Raw genomic sequence first — 13593 nt, 5'->3', positions numbered from 1 at the left:
GGAGGGAGGGAAAGGAGGGAGGGAAAGGGAAAAATACATTACTACCTTTTCAATAGGTTACTGTTTCTAGCCAGGGCTTCATGCTATACATTAATCTATAACCCAAAAGCAACCTTCAAGAGATAAACAAATAAGGTAGATGGGGCTGTTTTTTACTTATATTTCTATAAGTTACTACTATCTTTTCTAGGTTAATGTATTTTTGTATGTATTTATGATGTGCAACATGATGTTTTAATACATATTTATCCTATAGTATGATTCAACCAAGTTAATATGTGACTTAACATACTTAAACTTTTGGGTATGGAGAACACTCTCAGCAACTTTCAAGTATATCTTACTATTAACCATGTCCCATGCTGTACAATGGATGCCTTAAGCTTCTTCCTCACCTCTCAGTGAAATTTTATACCTTTTGGCCAACATCTTCCCATTCCTACAATGCCCTGCCTGTGGTAATCACAGCACTCTATTTAGATGAGTTCAACTTTCTTAGAGTCCACATGGAAGCATGGGTGAAATTATTAAGTCAACAAGAAGATATAAATTTTCAAGACATCATACCAGTCTTAAGAAGGTCCATGGAAAAGTTATGAATGAGCTCATGTTTCTGGTGAGGGTTGGCTAGCTGGTTATTTGGAGGAGTGTTTTCACTGGGTCCCCCATGGATGAGGAGACCATGATGTGGTTTCTGAGAGATGCTGAAGAGTAAGTGGTCCTTAGGAATGTCCAGGTCAACAGCACTGATGATGGAAGAATCCAGCTCTACCATTCCACCCTGGCACACCTGAACAGGAGCAAGCCAGGGATTTAGCTAAGTGTGAAATGCAACTTGTCTACTAGTTTCTTTTGACAAACTGCCAAAAAAAAAAAAAAAAACAAAAACCTCCTTTGAAAACATCTTGTCTCAAATTTTCAATAACATCCACATGTAATGAGTCCTAAACAGAAATTGCTGGCTTAGTATCTATTAAACTACCTCACATTTTTTTCTCTGAAGATCTTGAAGCAATTTTTATTTTCATGTCTGACCAAAGACTTAGGATTTAAAACATGTATAATGTTAATAATTCCAAGTTGGGGGTTGGGCAGCAACCAAAAAGATGCTTACTTGCTGGAAGTCAGAATAATTCAGTTGTGAAGCTATATCTAGAATCTTCGCAATTAGATTCCAATCTGTTTTTTTAACCTCTCAGATCTCATCATTTCCACAATTCTTATGTCTCTAATTGCTTTAGAAATAGCACAAATGCCAGCTACACACATACTGGTTATATTTGGTGCTTTGTATTTTCATTATTATGGTAAAAAAAAACTTCTGTATTTCATTGTAGTCAACAATAATTGAGAAGGATATTTTGGGGAGCAAATAGTACATGTTTTAATTCTGGGTCCCTCACCCACCTCTCCTAATTCTCATACCTCTTAATTCTTTAGAACCATCCTTCCCTACATCTCAGCTCAGATTTCATAATTTTTAAAGCTCAAAGACAGTATAATTTTATTGTTCCATGAACAAGCTAGTCATTTAGAACTTGGCAATATGATACTTAGCTGTCTTGGCCTTTTTTCTTATAATGAAGATAGGGAGAATAAAAAAATATTTTTGCTTCCTATTTTGAAATATAGCAAGATCCAAGTAACAAAAGCTTACAGATACTATACACATTCTTGGAAATACACAGTGTCACATGAATATTTCTACGTATGGGTGAGAACTGTAAAAATATTTCTTTTCAACCCTCTATTGATTGAAAATTACTTACCATCTTGATACTAAAAACTTACAGCTAAAATGCAAATGGCATTCTTTTATCTGGATTTACTTATTAAGGACCAAAGTAATATCATAGATTAATTTATGCTACACTTATTTAATTATCTTTGATGATAACTCCCCTTTTTCTCCAGGAACTTTAATAAAGCAGCTTTAAAAATGTTGTAATTAACCTTCTGCATAGAGCTCAACTATGAAAATCTTTGCTCTCAACTTATTGTATGATAAGTTCATGCACAATATTACTAGAAAATGTCACTGAAACAAAGTGAGCTTCTTTTTCTGAGACTGACATGTTTATACTATGACAATAAAAAAAAGTTTAGATCAAGCCTGTCACCGGTGGCTCATACCTATAATCCTAGTTACTCAGGAGGCTGAGATGTGAGGATCACAGTTCAAAGCCAACTCAGGCAGGAAAGTCTGTGAGACTCTTGTCTCTAGTTAACCACCAAAAAGGTGGGAGTGGAGCTGTGGTTCAACTGGTGGAATAGCTTTGGACACAAATGTTTAGAGACAGTGCCTAGGGCCTGTGTTCAAACCCTACACACGCACACACACACATGTAGATCAATATACATAAAAAATACCTTTTACATCTGGATACATTTAGAAGGGATTATCATAAATTAAATCATTTGCAGCACAACTTGATGAAGCATATCTATACAATAAATGCACTTTCTCACAAGAAAGTCAAATACAGTTATCTAAAAACCTATCTCATAAATCTTAGCATCATCTCTGTGAATGATGAAAGGGGCTCTGTGTTTGTCACTCCATAGCAGCTTCTCTAGGAAGACACAGGTAAAAGCATGATTATTTCCAGACAAGAACAAGAGACAACTTCCCAGTGGCCTAATTATTTCAGAAGTCCAAGCTCTAGACAGATACAAGACAATAGAAGTAGGTATGGTAGGAATGATTTGTAAAAAAAAAATTGTCTCACATAATTATTGAAGTGCTCTCTAGAGAAACCACGAGCCAACCAGGAAGAAAGGCTGGCTCTTAAATTTCATGTTGAGATGACTCTCATGTGCCATTAAGACTCAGTAGAAAATTAAAATCAAATAAAGACTTTCACATTCAGAATTTGATTATTTTTAGTAAAAAATAAGAAAAAATAATTACTTTGATCAATATCAGAAGAAAAAAGGCAAACATTACAGTGACAATAATACTGACTACACTCTGTGCCTAATCATCTGATTCATCATGGCTATCCCTTAATGAAGATTCTTTACAGATTTTGTAGTTTAAGAAACAGAAGCACAGAGAAAAATAACAAGCATCCTATACTTATTAAATGCAACACCTGAGTCCCTTTAATTCCAAAGCCTCTACTTACTCCATTTCTTTAGAATTTGCTAATACATATGTCTGGGTTAAATACCCTTCTGTACATATATTTTCACATATATATCTATATACACACATATATGTATACACATACATATGTATTTGCTTAAAATTAAAAATTAAAAATAAAAATATTTTAATATAATTTTGTTTTAGAAAGTGATAAATAGATTAAGAAAATATTATATAATTCAACATCTCTGGACATAAAAGAAATGGAAATCAAAACAACATTGAGATTCTACCTCACTTCAGTTAGAATGGCCATTATCAAGAAAACTAATAATTACAGATGGTGGCAGGAATGTGGCCAAAAGGGAACACTACCACATTGTTGGTGGGAATATAAGCTGGTTCAACCACTCTGAAAAGCAGTGTGGAGGTTCCTCAAAAGACTACACATAAGCTGGGTGCTAGTAGCTCATGCCTATAATCCTAGCTATTCAGGAGGCTGAGATCTGAGGATCAGGTTCAAAGCCAGCCTGGGCAGGAAAGTCCGTGAGACTCTTATCTCCAATAAACCACTAGAAAACTGGAAGTGGCACTGTGGCTCAAACGGTAGAGTATTGGCCTTGAGCTGAAGAGCACAGTGACAGTGCCCCAACCCAGACCGAGCTCCCCTATGATCCAGCAGTCCTAATCCTGGGCATTTACTTAAATGACAAACCAGGCCACACTAAAGCCACCAGCACAACCATGTTCATTGCAGAATTGTTTACCATAGCCAAGATATGGAATAAACCCAGATACTCCTGAGTGAATGAATGGATCAAGAAAATGTGGTGTATATATACAAATTCCATACTTCCATCAAAAGAATGATATTGTATCATTCATAAGGAAGTAGAAAGACGGGGAAAAAAAATATATTAAGCAAAGTAAGCCAGACCTAGAGAAACATAGGCTGCATGGCTTCCCTCATTTGTGGTAGCTAGAATGTGCCTATATATCTACAAATAAACATACTGAGTGGTAATAAGGGGTTACAAATGAACTAACTAAAGTAAAATAAACTCCTTGGAGAGCACAATAGTATGATTTTTTTTAAAGACTAAGTCAAAGCCCAACAAAATAAGTATGAGGAAATGGATACTTGCAAGAGGGGAGGGGAGGGCCAAAGGGAGAGAGGTAGAAGAATGAAGGGGAGAAGTGGGGACAATACAAGCAAGAACTCATTGCAGATACCACAGAATTGAGAAATATAAGGGAAGAGGTGGGCCAAAGGGGTGCATGTGAAGATGTTGAAGGATGACACAGAACAGATCAAGATGCATTGTATACATAATCTTTGTTAAACTGTAAAAATTCGATACATAATCTACAATTAAGTAAGGGAAGAGGTGGGTTGAGAAGGGATGGTTAAGAATGTTGAAAGGGAGCTGGGTGCTGGTGGTTCACACCTGTAGTCCTAGCTATTCAGGAGGCTGAGATCTGAGGATCTCCGTTCAAAGCCAGCCCAGGCAGGAAAGTCTGTGAAACTCTTATCTCCAATAAAAAACCACTAGAAAACCAGAAGTGGCATTGTAGCTCAAGCGGTAGAGTGCTGGCCTTGAACTGAAGAGCTGAGGGATGCGCCCAGGCCCAGAGTTCAAGCCCCACAACAAAAAAGAAAAAAAAAAGAATGTTGAAAGGGGTAACATTGATCAAGATGCACTGTATTCATAAACTACTTTGGTGAAAGAAAACCTGCAGGGATGAAAACAGAAGTGCAGAATAGTAGGTATAATTGCTAGTTTGTAAGTGAAACATATAGAAAAGTCATAGTATGCATACACATTATTAGAGGTGTATAAACTACTTAGGCTACTTAGTTAACCTCTTTGTTTGCCTCATTTTCTCAGTTCTGAAAATGACAATAGTCATGTCATCACTCTAAAAGCCCATTGTGATGATTAAGCATGAATGCATGTGAAAGGCTTGGAACCTATAACTAGTAAGTACTTCATCCTCTTCCCGTGCAATCAACTCATTTCACCCTTGCATTTATGTGTATTAGCACTTATTATTATCATTACTGTGAGAGTAATGGTGTTCAAGTGCCTGAGTTACAGAATAAAAGATACTATCGTCTCCCTGTCTTACTCTTCACTCATCAAAGTAATGTTTACATGCCCGGGACTGAGGTAAAACAAAAATAAATACATAAAATTTCAAAATCAGACAATAATTGAAATAATTGAAACAAAGACAACATTCTGAGGTGTTTCTTACGGTAAGGTTCTGCACTACAAAGTCAGGGGCCTCATCATTGGTGGGGTTGATTCGAATGTAAAATGATGTCTCAGAGGAGCGTTGTGACCCGTCTGTAACAGAGACCACGAACTGATCGGCAGTTGGTTCTATCCTCAGATGCTTGGATTGCACATAGTTAATGTGCAAAGACTTCATGTCTCTCCACTGAAATGAAGCTAGAGCATACCAAAACAGAACATAAACGTAAGAAAAACATGGCTTATAAGTTACTGTTCCTCATTCTTTAAAAAAAGAAATTATCATTAAGTAGTTGACCTAAGGAGTCGCTATTCATCAACGTAGTTTATGAATACAGGGCACCCTGATCAATGTCACCCTATTCAACATTCTCAACCACCCTTTCTCAACCCACCTCTTCCCTTACTTAATTGAAGGTTATGTATTGATTGGGGGGGGGGCAATTTAACAAAGCAAATTGTGTGTACAATGCATCTTCATCTGTGCCATCGTTTCAACATCTTCACCCACCCCTTTGGCTCAACTCTTCCCTTCTATTTCTCAATTCTGTAGTATCTACAATGAGTTCTTGCTTTTATTCTCCCCACTTCTACCCTTTATTCTTCTACTTATCTCTCCTTGACTCTCCCCTCCCCTCTTGCAAGTACTCACTTCCTCATACTTATTTTGGGGGGCTTTGAGCCTCTTACACAGCTTGGGATGGAGGCACATACTACTATTCCTAACTATAACAAGAAAGGGTCTCTCAAACTTTTCCTCCTAGACTATCCTGGAACTGCAATCCTATTCTCAGCCTGTCAAGTAGCTAGCATTATCCACTTATTTTGATATCATCTTGCATGTATGTCATGATAAAAAAAATGAAAAATAAGATTCTAAGAATCAGTATAATAAAAACAGTATACAAAATCTCTTAACATACATGGTGATTTGAATGTTTTTGAAGTCCTTAGTTACTAAACATTATCTGACCAATCACATCCATAAACATAGGCAAGACATTGTTGGTCATCACTTACATATACTGATGCCCATGTTGCTTTTCTCAAAACCAGCGGAAGGGAGTGTGTTTTCAAGGTAGCCAAATTGAGGAGGAGAAACCAAAACAAATTCCAAGTCATCTGCAGCAGTGTCAGGGTCAGTGACAGACAAGTGGTTAATGGTAATGGCTGCAGAGAAGCCTTCATCTACAACGAACATGGTACCTGCATACAAATAACCACACAGTTATGACTTAGCATGGAATGGCCTCATCTGAATAGTAAGGACAAAAGGGAGTAATTGAAATTCCAATTCAGAGAAGCCTCCCATATGCAAATATGCTTCCATGGGAGATGTTCATTTCCTTTGGCATAATTCTCTTTGCAGAAAAAACATTCAGGGGTAATGGGTGGATTTAATATGACTTATGGAATTATGTATTTTTTTCTTGCACAAGCAAGCCAGATGATAATGAAGCACTGAAAAATACTAAATGTTTTACTACAGCCCTTTAGTCATTCTCAAGGAACTCTGATTTCCCTTGTGTCTCTATAGAAGTGACAAATGAAAATAAGAATTGCCAAACTGTTTTAATGATAAGCCACTAAATGTAGTTTATGTACTCTTCAAGATCAGTTGTTACCTCTGTTTGTCAGAGCGTTAATTGCCTGAGAGCGATTATGAATTGCTCATAACGAACATTTGTTTCATGCCTTGGTGCTTAATTATTCTGCTGGGATAATGCTTCCTTTCCAGAACATTGCTTGGGAGATAGTTTGCAAATTACAATAACATTCATACATATGCTTCTATTTTTTTCTGAGAGACAGAACATATACATAATGCCTATGAAGAGATGACTTTCTAAAAAGCAAATAAGGTTAAATGTATATAAAAGGTCTCTCTGGTGTACTTACATACTCATTCCTCTAATAGAAATTATTATGGATAAACTAAATTACTCTCTCCAGCAGGCAAATGATTCTTTCCCATGTGAAATAAAAGCAAACTATTTGAGGATTCCAGTGTCGTCCTTTTCCCAACAACCACACACAGACCACAGATACTTGTATTTTCTCCTTATACAGAAATTCCTAACATTCTAAACACGTTTTGTCTTATAATTTTCCATAGATTTGAGGCTTATTTCTTTCTTTCTTTTTCTTTCTTTCTTTGTCAGTTGTGTGGGTCTTGAATCTGGGCCTGGGTACTGTCCCTCAGCTCTTCAGCTCAAGGCTAGCACTCTACCACTTGAGCCACAGTGCCACCTCTAGTTTTCTGGTGGTTAATTGAAGATAAGAGTCTCATGGACTTTCCTGCCCAGGCTGGCTTTGAATCGCAATCCTCAGATCTCAGCCTCCTGAGTAGCTAGGATTACAGACATGAGCCACCAGCTCTGTAGATTTCTCTTGAGGCAATTAGAGGACAATTCTCTAGAATGGTTTTCTAATTCAGGGTATTATTTCATTGAACTACAGAGGCATGACAGTAAGAAAGGCAATAGTGTTTTAACATAGAAAAACTTTGTCACCAATTTCAATGGAAGGTGGTTGATTGTCTACTGGATGCACTGTGATATTGAGATCATACACTGGAAAGCCTTCATGAAGAGCTAATGGATCAGGCCTGTGGTAGCAACAGCCATTGATAACAGGGCTGGCTTCTCCATCCAAAACCACCAATGTAATGGTGTCAAAACAAGGTACCAGGCCAATCTCACCACCTGAAAAACACAATGATAGTAAAATTCTGACCATTAAAAAAATGTAGAATACCAAGATGAAACCTCCTCACAGTTCTTCTACAAGCACTAATGACAAGGAAAGGAACTTACGGGATATGTAGATAGATAGATAGATAGATAGATAGATAGATAGATAGATAGATAGATAGATAGATAGATAGATAGATAGATACATACATACATACATACATACATACATACATACATACATACATACATATATACATATATGTATATACACACGTACACATACATATACATTATACATATATCAGCATTATCACTATGAAATTAAATATAGTCATGAAAATAATGTAAAAATGTTTGTCCATCTGTTACCTCTGGTGAAATCCCTTCCAGCCATCTAACACCATATGGAAGGGCAAAACAGGACTAACAAAGGTCTGACAGTTCACAAATGAATAAGAAAGAGGATGGATTCATTTGTTCCTCTTAATCCTTTGGTGTTACAAACAACCCCGGGGAGAGGAGGCAGGTACCCATGTCCACTTGGTAATTGTCTTTCCGTTTCCACTAATACTGAGATAAATAAACATCAGCCACATAGCAGTTATTAGAAATAGAGGGCATAGAATAGGTGGGGGGGGAAGGTAATCTACATTTTGGTAATTTCTTTCATAATTTTCCTTTTTTGTATATTAACCAAGATTTTTTTAAAGGTAGCAACAGTGTGTGTGTGAAAATGGCATTTACTTTGGATTCTTCTTACTTTTTAGATCTTACTCTATAAGATTTAAAATGGTCCCAACTTGAACAATGAGATGGAAAGAAGAAAATGACAGGACTCTGTCACTTAAAGGAAGAACAAGAATCTCCTAGTTACTATCTAACAGCACAGTGAAGGAGTCTGTACTCTCCAGAGGACAGAAAAGCCCTGCACTGTGTTTGGTCATGTTCATATGTCACCTTAAAGAAATGAAGAAGGAAACAATTAATGCTGGAGTTTCCATGAGATGATAGCACAAAGAATTGTCATCTCTTTTCAAAAAACACGTTGGCCAAATCTAAGCAAAATATTGTGTTTAGCATAATTCTCCTGTTTCAAAAAATTGAGTCACACAGTGAGACCAAAGGAGGACATTCTTAGGAGAGGATCACAAGGGCTCAGTAGCTCTGAACATATAACCATATCAAATGAAGCTGATCAAAATGAACTCCAAGAAATGGAAACAAGAGGTTTCTTTACTGTACTGCTTGTGGTTCTTTTTTTTTCTTTCCTTTTTTCTTTAGTTTATTTCCTTTGGTCACTGTATTTGATTTCTGTACCCTTTATCTTATATGTAAGTTTATCTGATTTGGGGAGGGGATGGGGAAAAATGGAAATGGCAGGACAAAGGGTGAACCAATTCAACAGTGTTACTCAATAGACACTATGTTGGAAATGAACTATACAACTTGGGGAGGAGGGGAGATGGGAGAGAATGAGGGAGGTGACACTGTTCAAAAGGAAATGTACTCATTACATTACCTTTACAATAAAATTTTTAAAATAAAAAATTAAAGAATAAAATTAAAAAGAAAACAACAACAAAAAAACACCTTGAGATTATATCATTGAGCAACCAAATAAATGAAAAACAGGAAATGTAAGTCTTCAACTTGTGGAAGTGTCCAAAGTAAGAGGTCTCTCACTTGTACATATGGATATAAAAATGGCTTAAGATACTTAATCATCCACATTCACCCAATAAACACTTAATGCCTACTATGGGATGATTAGTGTCCTGGAGGTTCCAGCAAAGAAAAAGAACATGTAGGGGCATCAACAGAGCAGCAAGCCATATTGCTCTTCCTCCACTCTCTGAAATTCACTACAGTTCTCAGATCAATCACTCTTCTAGCCAGGGTACATCAACTATGCAATGAGATATAGGCAACGGCACTAGTCACAATGCTGCACGTACCTGTGTGTCTGTATGTCACTGTCCCTGAGATAACATCGGCCTGAGAAAACCTGTCCACTCTCACTCCAGCCTTCCTCACCATCCCATGCTGAGGTTCTCCAACAATCATAAACACCAGTGTCAAGTCATCACTGTCCATGTCAGTAGCACAAAGATATTCAGGGGTGATGACCACCTCTCCACCCTCAAGGCAGGGCATAACGGCTATGAGGTCAGCCTTTAGGACTGGTGGCTCATCATTTACAGGGAATATCTACACAGGAAACAAAATGCACAATTTCAAAAAAAAAAGAAATGAAGACTTGCCCAAGTGGTAACCCATTGCCAATAGTCCCAATGTCAGGCATTTTGGGGTCTTTCAGACACATTAAACAATAGCCATGGAATTTGGCCAGGCAGCCCGTGTCTTTCAACTTCCCCCATATGTATCATCTAGCAAGGAATGCCCCACATGAGCAGCATTTTAGGCAGGAATAAGAGTATTTGGTTATGGTTTGGGGCTCAAAGCTCTCATTTGTTTCCAGGCAGACAGATATAATGTAAAGCACTCCTCATCAAAACCAAAATCCTCCTTCATTAAGTTCACACATTTTCCTGATGAATCCTGGTCCTCACACATCTCATGCAGGTACATCCACAGCTTATGAATTACTTTTCTTTCTAATTATTATTTAGTGATTTAAAGCTTATGATTTCAAAGCTTTACTTTACCCTAACCTTCCTGCTACTCGGCAAGTTTCTTTGGAGCCACCATGAGCAACAGCTGCATTTCAAACAGCTGGAGTTACAAGTGAAACCTACCTCAACATGTAGAACAAATTCTGCTGAATTTTTGCCATCTGTGACCTCCAAACATATGTCATCCTGAAGAACCTCAGATCCATCATGTTGATATCTGTGGGGATAAGATTTGTAGTAATCTTCCTATTATTGTGAGAATAATTTGAGATTCCTAACATGAGTTCCTCAATGGCTCTGGATTTGTTCTCTGAATGAATGAGTGAATGAATGGATGAATGAGTGAATGATAAGAAATAAGAAAACAAAAGCATATTCAAGTATACCAAAATGTAAAATTGTTCTACCCTGGGAAAATGTATTGATAAGTATTAGTAATTTTTCCTCAAATATAATTTCTATTGCTTTGTGATAATAAGAACCATTTGGTATAGTCCTTCTAAATTCTAGAATATATCTGTTGGGGAGAGAGAGAAAACCTAAGACTGAACAGTACACAGGGGAAAGTAGGGGTCTATGTGAATTTGATGATATCCTCCTTTCTTACTTTTAAAGTTAATCCTTTTTGCCTGTGTTCTGGGTTTATTAAGCTCTTCTCTAAAACCTTTATCTATGGATTGTGCAGTTCCTCCTTCCCACAATTTTCCCTCTTCCACTTATAAGATTTCTTGTTCTGAACTTATAAAGAACCTCAAATCTCTCCCAGACTTAAAAATACCTTTCCTGCCAGGAGCCAGTGCCTCATGCCTGAAAGCTTATCTACTCAGGAAGCTGAGACCTGAAGGATCACAGTTGAAAGCCAGCCCAGGCAGAAAAGCCCATAAGAATGTTATCTCCAATTAACCCTTTAAAAAAAAGCCAGAAGTGGAGCTGTGTCTCAAGTGGTAGAGTAATAGCCTTGAGCAAAAGAAGCTCAGGGATAGCACTCAGGTCCTGAATTCAAGCCCCAGGACAGGTACAAAAGAAAAAATGCTACAATATATTGAACCTATAAAATATTCATCTATCAAAAAAATAGAGCTAAATTTTGCTCGAAATAGTGTCACCAATAGATATCATAGAAACTCAGGTAGAGGATTCCATTTCAATGCCAGGGAAGACCCACATCCCATCTCTCCTTTGTCCCTACTACCTCCACCACTATCTCACTCTCCTTTGTACCACACTACATCCTCTACTTTATTTTTGCCACACTTCTACAAAATAGATTTGTGATGCTATTTACTCTGTTAGTGCCCCTAAAAGAATCAACTGGACTTCACAATACACATTCAGGGCATGCTGTGTAGTTAAACAGATCTTTAAGAGCCTGACTCCATATACTAGCAAATTTCTAATATCTTTGTTAAGTTGAAGACAACTATAAGAATAAAACTATCCACCTTACTAGACTTGATTACAATGAAGATTAAAATTTTTTCAAGCTAATTACAAATCATTAGACACGTGCTTGAACACATAGTTCTAGAAAATACTGATAATATTTTATTTCTATCCATTATTTACTCATAGTAAGAATGCCTAAACAAAATTCCCTTTTAACATGTGGCTGAGAGCTAAGATCTCAGAAACAAAATCACAAAAGGGCAAAAGGGAAATTTTAGTCAAAATAGGTGAATGTTTTTCACTGCTCACCTACTGGAAAGAGGTCAAGAAATAGACAAGTATAAACCAATGATGTAACAAAACTATCAGAATTAAACTTATCTTCTTATGCCCAATCCTAGTTCCTAGAGAACTTCCTAGTCAAGTTTAAAACCAAGCCAAACCAAGCTTGATGCCTAATATTTCCTACTACACTTTATCAAGTGGGCCAGAGTTTCCGTTAATATCTCAAATTTTCAAGGAAGAAATTACTCTATCTGATCATTGCTTTTTTTTCCCTTAAGTAGTTTGACTTGTTTTCTAGAAATGTTTCACTATACTTTGCAAAAGAAGTTTCTTTCAGAACTGAATTCAGCAAATGAAATGAAAGACATCAAGGTTAGGAGAAATACTACAGGACCAAGAGGCAGGATATCTCCATCCCCGGCTCTCACAACTTGAATAGTGCTCCATGGCGGACCAGCCATTCTGACCCTACATGCTTACCTCCAAACCCCTACCCCATAGAATGGAATTGATGCTTACCCTAAAGACATTGATCAGCATGGTTCTATCCCAGAGTTTTCAGGGTTATAAAGTTGGTTTTCCTTAGAGCCAAGTTCAATTATGTAGATTAGTTTCATACCTAATTTTTAGTCCTTATCATCTACTTTGTGGTATGTGCAGTTACAGTAAGTTTAATATTTGTAGTAATTAATTTTTATTGTTCACATACCTATAAAGTCATCCTCACTAAACAAACCAGAGATAAAGAAAATGTCTGAAGGAAAACAAAAAAATATCTGTCATTTCTAGTTTTCAGTCAACCTTTGAAAGTATGAAGCAACATGCCAGAATCCCTGAAAGAATTGAACAAAACTTCTTTTCTCTTATTCTGCCTCAAAGTTGACCTAGATGAGGAGCTAAGGCAAATAAAGGGGGAAAAATCCAGGAAATGTTCTAACCTAACTTTTAAGGTATGAAGGTCTCTCCAAGAAAATGTATCCCCTGGATTTAGGGGAAATCCATTCAGCTCCACCCGTCCACTCAGCGGGGTCCCCGTCAGAGAGAGGTAGATATTGTCCGGTAGGGTGTCCACATCAGAAACATGGATGTGCTCTGTGTCCACGATGCATTGACCTCCCTCAGCCACTCTCAGAGAGTTGGTGAAGACCTAGAAAGAAGGAAGGAAATATGCAAAGCCTTGCTCCGTGAGGAATCTTGAACCCAGAGCTAATTAGATCATTGTAAAACTTCTAGTACCATCTTCA

The 13593-nt window shown here is 37.2% G+C and overlaps 1 protein-coding gene across 2 annotated transcripts in view; it reads right to left on the bottom strand.

Moving 5' to 3' along the window:
* Nucleotides 1-13593, bottom strand: part of Frem1 (FRAS1 related extracellular matrix 1) — a 139142-nt gene that overhangs the window by 71902 nt on the left and 53647 nt on the right. For both annotated transcript variants that reach the window (XM_070033150.1, XM_070033148.1), the window contains exons 14-20: nucleotides 13288-13496; nucleotides 10802-10895; nucleotides 10001-10253; nucleotides 7863-8054; nucleotides 6370-6555; nucleotides 5351-5547; nucleotides 568-790 (exon numbers count right to left, since the gene is read on the bottom strand). In XM_070033150.1, coding sequence (XP_069889251.1) covers nucleotides 568-790; nucleotides 5351-5547; nucleotides 6370-6555; nucleotides 7863-8054; nucleotides 10001-10253; nucleotides 10802-10895; nucleotides 13288-13496 — 1354 coding nt within the window. The remainder of the gene's footprint in view (nucleotides 1-567; nucleotides 791-5350; nucleotides 5548-6369; nucleotides 6556-7862; nucleotides 8055-10000; nucleotides 10254-10801; nucleotides 10896-13287; nucleotides 13497-13593) is intronic.

The sequence above is a fragment of the Dipodomys merriami genome, unplaced genomic scaffold, assembly GCF_024711535.1.
Source record: "Dipodomys merriami isolate MVZ:Mamm:240054 unplaced genomic scaffold, mDipMer1.0.p SCAF_22, whole genome shotgun sequence".
NCBI classification, from domain to species: Eukaryota; Metazoa; Chordata; class Mammalia; order Rodentia; family Heteromyidae; genus Dipodomys; species Dipodomys merriami.
The sequence above is the reverse complement of the archived record's forward strand: the minus strand, read 5'-3'. Positions and strand labels throughout refer to the sequence as shown.